Source organism: Colias eurytheme, chromosome 11 (genome assembly GCF_061535395.1).
Source record: "Colias eurytheme isolate Ceu_HAF_F1 chromosome 11, ilColEury1 Martin Lab GWU primary, whole genome shotgun sequence".
NCBI classification, from domain to species: domain Eukaryota; kingdom Metazoa; phylum Arthropoda; class Insecta; order Lepidoptera; family Pieridae; genus Colias; species Colias eurytheme.
The window spans coordinates 6,136,540-6,152,993 of NC_142990.1; the positions used below are offsets into that span (position 1 = coordinate 6,136,540).

Sequence of the window (16,454 nt, forward strand, 5' to 3'; positions counted from 1 at the left end):
ATTTCAAGTCTTTTAGTGACCCGTTTCTAAAGAGACATTAGGTACCATTTTTGTAATCTTACTTGGTTTTTGAAACATCAAAATATGTATCTTGACCTCACCACCAGTAAGTCTCTTCACGTTTAGAAAATAAATTTGTTTAAAATTTTATAAAAATTGAGCACTGTTAAAATTAAATAAATTATTTTATAATCGGTATCTATGTTGAAGTTCTTAAATATATCGTACGTCAAAATTCAATTAAATTTCAGATCACCGCGATAAATCCCAATCAAACCCAAAATTGGAACTGTAGAGTCTTTGTAGAGTCGTACTTTTTAAATACATATTATAATTGATATGCAAAAATGATGAATCCTTAAACGTTGTAATATAATATGTATTCATAAAAATGTGACAAAATAGAAAAAAGATGATTTTTAAAAACAATTCACAAAACAAATGAAATTCTTAGTCATTTCGGGCGCATTCGTATTCGGGCTTAGATAGTAACTTTGATTTTAATGTAAGAAAAGTAATATTTTAGAGATATATATATATATATATTTTAAATCTATTATTGAGTGAATTATAAATACAAACCCACCACCAATCAATTTTAAAATCGTTACAATTATTATAAATGAAAGTCGTAGTCCCAAATCCCGAAATGTACCAAAGTCTAGTCCATGTTTTTATATGCGTTAAGTTAAAAATTATATTTACTTCTAAAGACCCCTTATTGTACACTTAATTAATAAAAAATGACCATTTATTAATAAAAAAGTGTCTGTTTTCAATTTACTGATTTTAAATTTGACATTTCACAAAGTCTTTCTTTTCTACGTAGCTCTATAAAAAGGTTTTTACAGAGCTACGAAGCGAGCTACTTACGTATGAAAAGTTTACGGATTCTTAATAATTTTAGTAGTCCAATTCCAGACAATATTATATGATTAATATTATAATGTGCATAAATTATTTTTAGCAAGTTATCAATAAGATTGTGCTAGAGCTCATTAGGTCACTTCACAGCATTATATAGCTCGCATTGTTAACGATTTCCCTAAAAAAATATGGTATTTGTGTACCGGAATAAACTTTTTAATACAGATAAAAAATAACACTGGCTAAACTTAAAAATAACAACTAGGTTTTTCTTATCTAGCCTGGCAACTTTATGATTATTTTTTCAAAATAAAAAAAAATCTTTATCTATAGTTTCGTTGATGTTATGATCGTTATTGAAAAGTATGTTACACGTGAAAGAAATAATTCTGAAATAATTCGGTGAAAGTTGATGTCGATCCACAAATATAGCGAATGGTCCCATGAGATTCGTGGCCGCCACCACAACACCTTTTGATTGTTCGTTTATAGTTGTGTGATTGCTTTGAATAAAAGAAGAAAGCATGTTTGATGAAGGGGGATGAACATTGAACATACTTTTCTTGTACGTTATTTTATTAAAAACTAACAGTTAATATAAACATTAATACCTTTACAAAAAATCGACTTATCATAGAGTTGTCGTCGGCTTGTAATTATAATTAATTGTTATCTTAGCTATTATATTCCTTATAAATTACTATCTCTTTAAATAACAATGTTTATACGAAGCGATATGTAAAACTTATTTTAAAAAGTTGATTGTGAAGCTGTAAATGCTAAATCGAATATGGTGAAATTTGAATAAACTTAGTCTTCTCGTCTGTCTAGTCAAGACTGCCCTCGTCCTTCAATCTACGACTTGCAAACGCAACGCCTCCGTATAACTGGGTGACACAATTCCTGACACATTACCTAATAACCTCTACGTACGCTACCACGATTTTGACCATATCCGAAATAACAATAATCAAACCACGCCCAATGGTTAATGTAATAGATATATTATAAAGTACCTAATGTCCGATTTATTCCAGATATTAATGCATGCCAAAAAGGAGGATTAGGCCTACTGGGGATACCTCTTTAAAAAAAACGCACCTAAGGTTCTTACCTCACAGGTGGTGTGGAAAAAGAACCAATACAATACAACAGTGAATATGTTGAGTATTGACCTTTCAAATACAATAAGTCTGCAAATCTCCATTAGTTTCAATTGCTTAGCAACAATAGGTTACAGATCGTATTTGATTACCCACAGAGTAAGTAGGCACGGTTAATTAATTTTAATAAAATTTTATTAGGACATCGCAGCAAAACAGACAGTGAAACTTATCGGATGTTGCGATCTTAATTAGTTATTGCCATTTTGATTATGACCCGCATGCTTGACCACAATATTGGGATTATCGTTAAGAACTTCCAATGGTATTATTAGAATATAGACTTGGGGTGAACGTTTTAAGTTTACTTAAATAATGGCAGATACATTCAACTTCATATTGTAATATGATTCTCTATTATTGTATGTATTTATTTTAATCCCTTGCATCTAGCGTTATATATATTACTGCAAGAGATTACAATGTAGTTGTTTTGGAAACAACTTAGTGATTTTTATAAATAACATTCTTATCATTCAACACAAGGACATGACGCTGGTGCGCACATTAATAGCACTTATTTTTACTTTGCAGTGATCTACTCTTCATAAAACATTGCTAAATATATTTTCGCGTCGTCGTCTATTTTTATACTAAAGCGAATCTTCAAGGAGGGTATAAATGTGGTTTATTAATTGCACATTGTAAGAGAAATTTTAAGCTTCAAGGACTCAAAGTACTTACGCTGGTAAAATAATTGATTATTACGATGCATGTAATAACAACATTATTGCTTATTACTATTTATGTATACGCTTTTATAGAAGATAAAAAATGTCAGAATGGGATTAGTGTGTGCTTAATTGTTCAGTAAAATCGCGACATGTCTGCGTATGAGTAGTGCGTGCTGAACTCTACTCAACGAGACGACCATTTGGTGGGATCGATTGTTTTGGCTGCTCTCAGTCACCTTAATTGCTAAGAATCAGACCGTCTCGAGCTTTTGTATAGAGTACATTAGTATTTGAGTTCAATGAATAAGAAATATGCGACTGCCAACTTAGGAAACAGATTGTATGTAAAGTCAGTTGTTCATTTTGGGGTAAACAATAAACCTAGTAGTATAAATTAGCAAGTAGTACAAAATAGTTATTTTTTATTTTAGTGAGTTTTGTGATATAAATTGTGGTAGAGGTACCTACTTATAACGCTATGATTATATTATTGCTTAACGGCTGGTGTTCATCAGACAAATTATATTAGAATCTTTACAGAGCTAAAAGTAGAAGTTTTACTACATAAATTATAGTATTTTCTTATGTTTGATTTAACGCGAGTATTACATTTAGAAATTAAAGACCCGAGTCTCCCCGTGACCACGCTCGCTGTTCGAAACGTCGCGTCGGGAAAATAATAGAATGAAAAAATCGCGTTTAAAATCCGTTAAAAAGTCTTTAATTTCTAAATACATAAATTATTATAAGCAGACATAATACCTACGGGGTACCTACGGCTCGTAACTATCACACTCTTTATTACTTCAGTGGCTACTGGCTAATATTGTTAAAACAACTGTCATCTACAATATCTCTAAATAAGTTTTCAGAATTATGAACGAATCAGGTTTTCACCAGTGCTAACCTACACAATTGAAATAATTATAGTTTGGTTAAATTCTACGATAATTCTTACGACTTCTATTTAAACATTTATGTATTGTCTAATTAATCATATGATTGCGGATATCTTAAATACAATATAATATTATAGAACATCCGCTCTTATTATAGACGTTTTGCGTTAATTATGTAAAGCATTGAAGTATGTAAGCCGCGCAAATCCCGTTTGCAGCTGAGCCCGCATACGACCACCCTCGAATATTGCAAAAAAATTATGCAACCCTATATTATGTACCTTGTTAAAAATGTTTATATCTACAGGAGAGCCATTTCACAGTTATTGTAAAAGGTGGGTTAATTAACAATCCATTTAATTTTATACTTCACAAGGATCGCATTACGCATAGGCGCAGTGCGTTTATGACATAGGTACCTAACTAGATTTCTGCCCGCGGCTTCGCCCGCGTTTTCAAAGAAAAACTCCCGTTCCCGTGGAATTTCCGGGATAAAACCTATCCTATGTTTTAATCCAAGTTACCCTCTATATGTGTGCTAAATTTCATTGTAATCGGTTCAGTGGTATTTGCGTGAGAGTAACAAACACACACACACACACACATCCTCACAAACTTTCGCATTTATAATATTAGTAGGATAATAATTATTGTAAATAGATGTACCTCGGTTAGGCCAAATTGCTTGATCAAATCCATATTAAAACATGACTAGATTGACGTCAATACGTAAGATTATACAGGCTGTAAATATTTTTTTTAATAATATTAATTTGGTGACCATCTCCCCATGTATGTACCAGCAAGGACATGCTGCCGGCATATCTAAGAATCAAAAACTCGACATGTGACTTCTGTCAACTCGAACTTGGTCAGTGTGGTGTGGTGTTCGGTGGGCTATGACCTTAACCCTTACAGGACACATCCTGTAAGGGTTAAGGTCATAGCAAGGTCATAGATGTGTCCTGTAAGGGTTAAGGTCATAGCCCACCGAACACCACACCACACTGACCAAGTTCGAGTTGACAGAAGTCACATGTCGAGTTTTTGATTCTTAGATATGCCGATTTCCTCATAAATGTTTTATTTCAATATTATATTTCGAACCATTTAACTCCGAGGTCCTTGTTACTGAGTCGCCTCTGCTGTCGTCATTTCGAACATAATATGTAGGTAGGTACACGGAAATTATTCTCTCTCTTTTAGAAGAATAGTAATATAAAACGTGTAGAAATATACCTACCTACTGCTTAAGTATATCTACACTATAACCACCGTAGAGTTTTAATTATGTCGATTAAGCTTAGCTCAGAAAACGTATGTAGATAATAGATATATAAAGAAGACTAAATTTTTTTTTATCACTTATTGATAATTCTAAATATAAAAAGCATACGCTTAAAACGTGATACAGCGGCACATCCGGTGCAACGTGTGTGAGATTCATGAACTAGAAGTATAGATTTTCAAGCACTAAATACATAGTTAGAAGCTAAATTCATAAATGACGTTGAGAAATTAAGATGATTTTGAGCAATGATTTTTATGAATAAAATTCTTATGTTAGTAAGTAACTAACTAACTAAAGAAGAAAAATAATTGATGCTCAGTCAGATATAAATCTATTTATAATAAATATAATATGTTATAACTTTTTGAAGTGATAAACTGACATACTGGCAGTGATATAATGTGATACATGGATCCATAGTTAAATTATTACTATGTAAATACAAATGCATTTACCTGAATATAAAAAAAATACGCGACTGGTTTCAAACCTGGATCGTCTTCGCATAAATTTCATTTTAAGCTAAATAAAAAATTCTGATAACTGCTCCCTACGATGCACGGATTCGCTGAATCAATTTATCTGTTGTGGTACTTACAATGCAACATCAGGCACCTTGGCACCAGAGGTTGTTAACCGGGACATTAGACGACAATTGAGGCCAGTGTGTAAGCGAGTTCAAGAGCAATTTAGGTTCCGTAGGTCAGTTCGCCAAAGGTAACCTTGACTTTGACTACAATAACTGCAGCTCTTTCTACTAATGCGCTTTTTATTTAGCCCAGGCGCGCATGTGTGCTCCATTTAAGTCCATTTGTGGGTTCGAACATTATAAACATTCATTTGTAATACGAATGTTAATTCTTATAAAAATGTAATAATTAACATTCGTATTGGCAAACCTATCTTTTTACGAATGGCAAACCTATCGAAAGAAAATGTTAGACTGATCATTGTAAAATTTAGGAAATATTACTTTGCAGAAAATAACGAATAAATGTAGATTATATTTATTTGGTAGAGCTTTACTAAAAGTCCATCCTGAATAGGTGTCGCTTTGCCATGCCTGTTGTTTGTGGAACAATATTAATTTATCTCATAGGTATAATGCATTATGATTTATAGAAAAAAGAAAAATACCTATCTATCATTTGATTTCAGTTACATTTGTTAGAAATAAAATATATGTGTAATTTATATTATGGATCCAAAGATTAGGCACAGTACTTATATGTACCTACCTATATTAACTTAATTACGTATCATTATGCATTTACTTCAATCCTATAATTTTTCAGCTTTGATGTACCTAGTAGAAGTTGAAAGAACATTTTAGCTCTATTAAAATCACAGGGACATCTAAAAGGTCCCAATTTTATTTTTTTGGATTTCAATTCAACCAAATGTCAATAATTAAAGACAAAATATAATCATAGTCCTTAAATTAAGTAAGAAATTATATGAAACGGATTATTGAAATATACTTTAAATATGTAGAGCCACCGGCGATACATGATTCATCAAAAAGATTCTATAAGGATTTTAGGTAAATAATTTTTAACATCAATATTCAATGGTTAAAAAAGTGGAAAATTCTTCCAGGTCTTAAAGCTAAAGCTAAAGACCCTCTACTATTCTATAATTCTATTGATTGCCACTTCTACGTAACACATTTGACGTTACAGCCACACGCCTGTTGCATGTTCACTGTTCAGTTTAACAAAGGCAATACACATGTGATACAAGTATTACTGGCTTGACAATAAAAAAATGGTAATTTAAAACATTCCAAAACTTGGTTACTTGTACAATATTGAACTGGGAGTGTCCTAGGTTGTGCCCCTAGGTACCTAGATTTTTCTAGGTAGAGGTTTGATACTTTGATATTTTGATACTCCTATATTTATACCGAACTAGCTTTCCACCCGCAGCTTCGCCCGAGCAGTCAAAGAAAAACCCGTATAGTTCCCGTTCCCGTGGGATTTCCGGGATAAAACCTATCCTATTTCCCGGGATAAAAAGTAGCCTATGTCCTTTCTCGGGTATCAAAATATCTCTATACCAAATTTCATGCAAATTTGTTAAGTAGTTAAGGCGTGATTGCGAGTAACAGACAGACAGACAGAGTTACTTTCGCATTTATAATATTAGTAGATATGGATTTAATAGAACAACGATTTACAGTTTACAATATACATAATTGACTCTTTTTTAAATCATGAATAAATACTGAATGGGCATGTAAAATTATTATATTAACTTATAGGAACATTGTGAGCAAATAGCGGTCGTTAAATCCTATCTTGTTGAAAATAGCATGTTTGTAACGACGTCGAGACAAATTTCCTGGAGTTAAGACAGGACAGACAGACAGAAAAAGAAAAACTTGTAAATTAAATTAGCCGGGGCAGCCGGACGACGCAATACCTACCATACCGCGGATTTTTACTCGTTTTTATTTTTTTGTCATAAACTTTTATCAAAAGTTTACAGCATTCTATAAACATTTCAATATTCTATATATAAGATAAAGAAGTAAAATATCAATTAATTAATGAAAAGCAACGGGACGAAAGCCAAATACTTATATTTTTTAATTGAGAGTTTATTTAATCTGATGCATAACTTGCACCTATAAATACCTACGTACAGTCTGTGGTACAGTCTATACGTAAGATAAAAAATACATACAGTCATAATATGGTAAATATTAGTTAATTATTTTCGCTTTCGCAAACAGCATCCCTGCCGATCCTGAAGAAAAAGAGGATGTCAAGATAATAAATTATAGCTGATTGCAATATATTATGCACTTACCACATCAATGCACTCAGGACGTCGATTTCAATTTGACCACATCCTGCTTTCTCAAGTTATACTTATTATTACAGCAAAGTGGAGTAATTTGTATAAATTGTTGCGATTATGAGGTTGAATTTATTAAGCCCCTCCTGAAATGGAACAAGATGATCGGTTGCGCCCGACACAAGTTATTTGCCGTCGTTTCAAACTTATAAAATCAGAGTTGAATAGTGCAAGGAGATAAATCTTTTTATGCATTTATTTTTGCAATTTGTGTTGAAGATAATTTAGTATTCCAGAGGCTCGTGTATTGTTTTAGCGGTATCCATTGTGCATTGTTTGATATCATTACTCCGATAGGATACCAATAGTTTTAGGGGGTTTAAAGTGTATATATGACATAGTGTATTCGATATTGAGCAGTAGAATTTAAACAAAAGGCAATATTTAAAATTAATTATACCCATCTGCGTGTTAATGGTCTGCCTGGTGTGCCGAAGAAAACGATCTAATTAATTATTAATATGTTAAAGTACGATCATAAATTATTACAGTTAGTACTTAAAATCCCTCTAAAAGGAAGGGACTGAGGTACGCTTTCGCATTTATAATATTAGTATGGATTACAAACGCCATTTAAAAATAGGAACAAAAAAAACTAAATCACCTTAAATATGTAGGTACATCGCATATTTCGTTTCAACCCTTATTTCAACCGATGGATAATTATGTCGTTTAAAAGGACTAATTATTATAAAAAGATATGATAATGAGGTTGGTGAAAAGGAAAGAAAATATGGGTTGTAACTTGTAAATCAGCGGTCTTGATATAAATGTAATTTTAATTGTGACGTTTAATGTGGGATGGGGATAAACAATTCATTTTAATAAAGTACATACCTACATCCTTAGCATTTATGAACAGCTCTTTAGTGTAGGTAAATTAGTTTAGTTTGGTTATGAGTCTAGATAGTAAATTTCTTAGGTCTAAGTAATTCTATTCAAAAAAATTATGAACTCATCGTACGGAAGGCATACTGAATATAGATATGTACTTAATTTAATTTATAAATCCGATAAATAGTTTCGAGGTGATGCACATTGCACGGTCAATTTTGTCATCAAGTTCTCAATTCGACTTATGTTCGACTTTAATTTTTTTGGGTTTGTTACCTCTGAACTTTCACATTGGTGAACCGATTTTGATGATTCATTTTAAATTGAAAGCTAAAATTCCGGTTGTTTCCGGAACTTTGTCCAGTTTGTAGGTGGTTAGTTAGTTTATTTGTTAAGTATTTTAAATCACTAATAGTGCACTGAGGCCATTCCAAACTGTATAAATGATGGGTAAATACTTTGAGCACGCAGCAAGCTTCGCGATTCAAAGACGTTTCCACGGTTGCAGCCTGATTTTCTCGAACAGAAGCAAGTCTCTCCTGGCGTTTTTCGGTTTATTCTTTTGATTTCGATGATCCTCAATTATTTATTCATTCAAATAACATAAGCCCGAGGCATACTTATTGTATATAAAATAATTTCCTCTATGGTTAATATGTTATAGTGTAGCTGGCACAGAGTACTTTGTATATGCTGGGCTCGTTATAACTCTCACAGTTTAGGTGGTCTGTCGCGGTACTGTATCTAGTGTTCCAGGTTTCAAAATAAATTATTGCATATAAGTTGCCCAGACACAACAAATAAAATTTCATTGAAATGCGTCCAGTAGTTCCGGAGATTAGCGTGTACAAACAAACAGACAGAATTTTTGTTTAGATTCTTGCTCTATTACTGTTTCCTAACCCCCTCCCATTATTATTTTTTTTATATCGTAATCAATTTACAGATACGGTAAGGTTATAGTCAAAACCCAAAACACAACCTCTTCGCGGAAGGACTGGTTTATCTTAGGTTTGGCAAAAGCCATCGGGCAATCTTCGAAATACATTTGAATGTCGCCCTTTGACTGAAGTATTTTACTCAAACCTAGGAGCTCCCAACTTTTCAGTCAAACGTCGAACGTAAGTTATTAGCTTACTTAGTCAATTCTAGAAGCGACTGCAAAACTCTGCCAAACGTCGATACAATTTTTATTGAAACAATAAACATTAAAATCAAAGCCTCACCATGTCAGAAAAATTATAAATTTTTCATTTAAATTAGGGGCCATTCATAAAATACGTTCGCATACAAGGGGGGGGGGGAGGGGTTTTCGGGAGTGTGACAAGATGTGACAAGGGGGGACAGGGGGTCTACGGCAGCGTGACGTTCGCCGTTCATTAAAAAATTTGACTGACATTTTTGCTGTTTATTCCTAATTCAAGTTTAACTGGTTCATGGTAGGGATTGATCATTAAAACTTGAATTAGGAATGAAATGTCTTATTTTCGTATATTTGAGAGCTTAGTTTGAAAGGATTTCATCATTTTAGCAGCTTTCAAGTCATATGAATCGATTCTGATACCTGATTGGTCAGTTTACGTGATTTTCACTGTGTTTTCACGTTGTATATTTTGAGATGCTTTGGAATATAAGGTTAGTTTGTAACACGGTTTGTAAGATTAGGAATGAAAAAATAATATTTTTAAATCTTAATGTTTGTTTAAATAAATAAGTAGTTTATTAAAATGAAAAATGAATAATTTTTCTGACAGGGTGAGGCATTGATTTTATATTGTTTAAAAAAAGTAGATCGAATTGACCAGGCCAAAACCAAAACAATAATTTACGTTCGATGTTTGACTGAAAAGCTTCTAGGTTTGGGTAAAAATAAAATACTTCAGTCAAAGCATAGTCAAAGAGCGAAATTCAATTCTATTTCGAGGATTGCCCGGTGGCTTTTGCCAAAACTAAGATAAACCAGTCGTTGCGCGAAGAAATTTTGTTTCGGGATTTGACTACTAGTTATTAGCTGCTGGTTATTATTTTGTATTAAAACAAAGGTTTAAACATATAGATTAGAACTATTGTCAAGCCAATTTAATAGGCAACATTTGACGTCTATCAATTTTATCTTCGAAGAGAGGTAGAGTCTGGCCCACCAGCCAAAGCTGAACCCAGTGTTTTTGTAGCGGCCACACTATGGAATGTCATCATGGCGTTTCTGCGTAGTTAGTAATTGTCAGTTTTGTTGAAAACGGTTCAAATCATTTGCTTATAATAACGTTTAAATCCTGCTGTGTTGTGTACCTAATGTACCTATATACTATGATCACCTTTATGAATATCAAAAGTATCAAAATGTTTTTTCCTACTAAAGCCGATGTTTCAGGTCCATATTTTTTAAATTTGCCGCCCTATACTGGGTTCAGCTTTGGCTGGCCAGACTCTAACCTGCTTAAAAACATCGATTAAAGAGAATTAATCGATACGGACTTGAAAGGGGCCGTTCAAGTATTACGTAAGCACCAAGGGGGGGTGGGGGGGCTCTCTGTTTTGCTTATTTTGGATGACATGGGGGGTGGGGGGGTCTAGATGATGATTACGTCATCGTTAGTTATTTAAGTTTTTTCGGGGATTCCCGCAAATAATACATATGCGTAGGCACTCGCTTTGAGAACTGATTAGGGGAATTACCGCGCATTAGGGAAATTACTGTGCGTTCACTTGTCCAATAATTCACTCTCGTGCCGGCCGGCTGCAAGTGCGCATCTATCAGTATGTTGAGAGCACCAAGATGTTGAATGGCTCGATGAGAGTGACGTAGACATTCCAAAATCGGATGAAAGTGAGCAGACTCACAACACTGAGCAGCAATCCAATGTCATCGATAACTTAGAATCATGGATTCAAGTTTCGTGGACTGAAATACTGAATGTTAATGTGTTCCGAAAATATTCTTGATGTTAGTTATGTTCTTTATTTCTGATTATATTTTTTTTTGTCATTTACTCGTATGTCTATCAGTCAAACCTAATATTTTCATGAATTTTCCTATTTTAAAAATTACATTATATAAAAAAACATTTATTACTAAAAATGTTTACGTAAGCATAGGGGGAGGGGGTAAGTGCTTTGCTTACTTTTGATGACAAGGGGGGCGGGAGGGTAAAAAATGGTAAGAAATCTGCTCACGTAATACTTGAACGGCCCCAAACATGTGTCAATCGAACTTGAAACACATTTACCGTAGACAGAGAAACCACTTGGTTACTATGTCTACGACATTTACACTAATTTATGGTGATTTTTATTCACCAATAATTAATCAATGCATTCGATTCTAGATGTCAGATTCGATTTTTAGAGTACGTCTCTGGTATTTAAAAATAAAAAAAGTTTATTCACACAAAATTGAAGCAACGTCAGTTCTTCAATTCAGAAATTGTTTATTATGTTTAGAATGGTTTATCACTTGGTTTATCAGTAAAATGAAATTTTAAAATTACATGTATCGGTCATTATTATTATAAATATGTAATTGTAATTGAAAAAAGTTATGCAAAATACAGTTCTAACGTAGTCTATGTCGTCGTTACTATTATTGTTGAAATGTTGCCTATTAAAATGGCTCTACAATACAAAACAGAAAATCTTCTAGACCAAATTTATATAAAAGCGCAGCTATTCTAGTACGCTTTTTACTATTCTGTGGTTGTTATCAATTTTTTTTTTGACAAGCCATAGAGCATGAAATGAACAAGATCGTAGCAAGATTGACATTGATTTATGAGAAATCACAAAGTGACAAATGACAACTGACAATTGACATTAGAAGTTAGAACAGACAGCTGCCATCAAGGAATTGAAAATATGTATTGAAATTTGAAATTCTACTTGCGCTCTGTTTTCATAGCTTATTTCAAATTTATAATTTCTATAAAACGCTGCTTTAATTTGTTAGCAACTTTAGTTTTATATTATCATGACTCACGCAGTATAATACATTTTATGTTATATAATGTTACGTATTTTGATAACCTTGTCATTTGTTGCTAAAGAAAATGTTTTCTCATAACTTGATGATTAATAATATTGTAATAAAATATAATTGGAGGCAGTACCAACAATGTTTGAGGTTTTTATCATCACAAAGCCATGAGCGTCAAGGACCATTAGCTTTGTATTCCGACAAAATATCCGAGGGATCACTGTCGCCAGATTCCCACCAAGAAAATGTTGTAAAACAATTACAAAAGGTGTATGATGATATTATTACTTTCAAACGCCCAGCTATCGAGCCGAAAAGAGGCAAATTCTTTTCTTTTTTTGTGAGAAAGGAACCACAGAAGATCATAGCTCCAAAGGGCTTATATATTTATGGAAGTGTTGGTGGTGGCAAAACCATGTTGATGGATTTATTTTATGAAACCGTACCGGTAAGATATTTTTAAATAAATTTAGCTATGAATGGGTTTATATAATTTTGATATGATTTGTGAAAATTTTAGATTAAAGAAAAATTGAGGGTTCATTTTAACTCATTTATGTTAAATATCCATTCAAGGATACATGAGCTCAAAATCAAGTCAGGAAAAGGAGCAAGTTCATTCAAGGAGGAGGGGTCCAAACCATTTGATCCCATCACCCCAGTGGCTGCAGATATTACTCAAGAATCTTGGGTTATTTGCTTTGATGAGTTTCAGGTAAGTTCTTGATTTTTATTATTTAAAATTAATATAAAAAAAAATATGCACACTTTTAATATGGTCATACTTCAAATCACTTTTCTTTTAAAATTGTTAATAATTTTCTAGGTAACAGATATAGGTGATGCAATGATCCTAAAGAGGCTGTTCACACAACTCTTTGACAATGGTTGTGTTGTGATAGCAACTAGTAACAGACAGCCAGATGACCTGTATAAAAATGGATTACAGCGTGCCAACTTCATACCTTTTATACCAATTTTGAAAGCCCATTGTGATGTTATTCAGCTGGATTCTGGAATTGATTATAGAATGCGGGGAACTGGTAGCAAATATGGAAAATGGTTCTTGTGAGTATTCATAACATAAAAAAATTACATATGTAAAAGGAAATCATCATAAAGTTATAGTGTGTGTATTTTAGAAACAGCGAATTGACACCGGGAAATAATGGAGTAGAAACTTTATTCAAGTTTTTGATATCAAAAGAAAATGATACCGTCAGAGTGAGGGTGATAAATATTATGGGAAGAAATGTTAAGTTTGCCAGGACTTGCGGACGAGTATTGGATTCAACATTTGAAGAACTATGTGATAGAGTAAGTTTATATTTTATTCAGATGGTTGCCTACATTTTAGTCAATTTAAAAATATCCTATGTAATGATATGATAAGTGAGAAAATTGCAAAAAATGTCTTGGCAAAAAAGAGTTTTAATAACTATGTCATATATTGATTAGAATTTGTGGAAACTTAATTATTTATATAACCCATTGACCACCGAGCGGCCCGATCGGGCCGCGACACAATAGATTTTCTATTGTGTCTGTGATTCCGGGACTGAGGTTTTAATAAATTTTTTATTGAAATTAATTTGATTATTACATTTTATTTCAGCCCCTTGGCGCAAGTGATTATTTGATATTATCAAAAACATTTCATACTGTATTTATAAGAGAGTTACCTCAGCTTTCTATAGTGCAGCATCGGTCACAGATTAGAAGATTTATAACACTTATTGACACCTTATATGATAATAGAGTTCGAGTAAGTAACAGCTGTAAGCAAAATTAATTATTTACAAAACAGAAATCCTTTTTATTTTCATAAAGCTACATTTTTTTCAATATAAAATTGTTTTCCAGGTTGTTGTTTCTGCTGCTTGCGAACCAAAAAAACTATTTAATTTAGATGATGTCAAAGAAGGTTATGGAGATGCAGACAGAGCCCTTATGGATGATTTAAGTATCTCTAAAGATTCTGTAAGTAACTCAGAAGTCTATAATTATTTTTAATACATTCAAATTTAGCATTGCTTGGTATAATTATATAAACTATTAAATAATTTGATATAGATGTGTCTTGAGATCAAATGATATGATTACAAAAATAGTTTCATTCATTTCATTCATTGGACGTCATACTTCTGATGTTTAATCTAACAGCAGTGCAATGACGATAATGATGACTCATTTATGCAGTACATTCATTATTATCTATACGGGCTAATATCAGGAAGTACTGGTCCAATTTGAAAAATTATTTAGATAGCCCATTTATCGAGGAAGGCAGTATATTATCACGCTAAGACCTACAGAAGCGGAGCATTTCGGCTAAAACCGTGTGGCACAACTAGTCCATACTAATATTATAAATGCGAAAGTAACTCTGTATGTCTGTCTGTTACTCAATCACGCCTTAACTACTGAACCAATTTGCATGAAATTTGGTATAGAGATATTTTGATACCCGAGAAAGGACATAGGCTACTTTTTACCCCGGGAAATAGGATAGGTTTTATCCCGGAAATCCCACGGGAACGGGACCTATGCGGGTTTTTCTTTGACTGCGCGGGCGAAGCTGCGGGTGGAAAGCTAGTATATTATAAAGCACTTTTTTTCGCAGGAGGATTCCAAGGCTGCTATATTCACTGGAGAAGAGGAAATGTTTGCATGTGACAGATGTCTGTCAAGAATAATGGAAATGCAGACTGATGAGTATTGGGAAAAGTGGAGTAAAAACATATGATAAATGTTGTATAGTTACTTATGTAATGCCATGTGTTCAATTAGTGAAATTTTAATTAGACTTGTTAGTTATCAGTTACATATAACAAATATATTTTTTTATTCTTTTATGCAAATTTTCAGTTGTCTTTGATTTAATAGATCTATATAGATAGATAGATTGAGATGATAGAACACAATTATTGTTTAGCAAGAAAACATTTTTTTCATTGTAGAAACTTTTCATAATGTAATTTTTCACTTGAATAGATAGATAGACAAATTTTACAAAATCTATTTAAAAGATGCTTTAAATTTGAGTATATGTTGAAACATAAAGCTTACTGTTTCTATGTATTCTTGATCTTGAATGCCTATTATATCAGCAAGGCTGCAGAATATATTTGTTCCTCAAATATATTCATATAGTCTATGCGAGGTTATTTGCCTACATATCTATCTTGCGGATTTATTATCCACTCTTTTATCTTAGACGATAGATATCTTTGGTAGCTTTGTAAAACAACATATCTCTAATTATATAAACATAATTATTTATGTAATGTTTTCATTATCAACATTGCTTGAATCAAAAAAATGTTACTTCCAAAAAATGCGTACAATAATTAAATGGTTGTAATTTTTCTCTAAGATACATTAATTGTTAGTATAACATTATTTAAAAACATTTTGATACAATTTGACTTTACTTGTACAATTTAATAGTTCAGTATTATGTGACATTCGTTTTTTAAAAACGCCTTATTAATAAGCTGTTTTGTAAATAAGAAGAATTATTAATGTTAAAATTTTGTTTTTAGGTATTTATTATTGAAATAAATTATTGAATATTCACTTTGTTTTTTTCTCTACCTCATAATATACCAAGCGTATAGACGGAGCATGTAGGTAATATGTATTAAATAGCGATCCCGGTTTCGCGAAGTGTTCTTGCAATAACAAGTATTGACGTCAATTGATGAGATAAAACTAGGTATATTATAGATGCTCTGTGGATAAAACTATCGCACATTTCAAGATGATCAAATTATTGATACCAAGTTTAATCAAAATAGGTTCAGTAATTTCAGAGCTTATCGCTTGCATAATAATACTGTTACTCGAGATTCTTTTATTTATATAACACTATTCACACAGTCGATATTAATG

General features: G+C 32.4%; 2 protein-coding genes across 2 annotated transcripts in view; both read left to right on the forward strand.

The window, feature by feature from the left end:
- The first annotated feature begins 12,444 nt into the window (after nucleotides 1–12,444).
- Nucleotides 12,445–16,454, forward strand: part of eIF3g1 (eukaryotic translation initiation factor 3 subunit g1) — a 123,434-nt gene continuing 119,424 nt past the window's right edge. Inside the window, exon 1 of the mRNA XM_090106942.1 lies at nucleotides 12,445–12,458. The gene's annotated coding sequence lies outside the window, so the exon portion shown is untranslated. The remainder of the gene's footprint in view (nucleotides 12,459–16,454) is intronic.
- On the forward strand, nucleotides 12,466–16,137 carry LOC149904609 (putative ATPase N2B). The gene is made up of 7 exons (XM_090106939.1): nucleotides 12,466–13,008; nucleotides 13,081–13,275; nucleotides 13,387–13,628; nucleotides 13,703–13,877; nucleotides 14,176–14,325; nucleotides 14,424–14,540; nucleotides 15,184–16,137. The coding sequence occupies exons 1-7, from the start codon at nucleotides 12,634–12,636 to the stop codon at nucleotides 15,304–15,306; spliced, it is 1,377 nt and encodes a 458-aa protein (XP_089963065.1). The 5' UTR covers nucleotides 12,466–12,633; the 3' UTR covers nucleotides 15,307–16,137.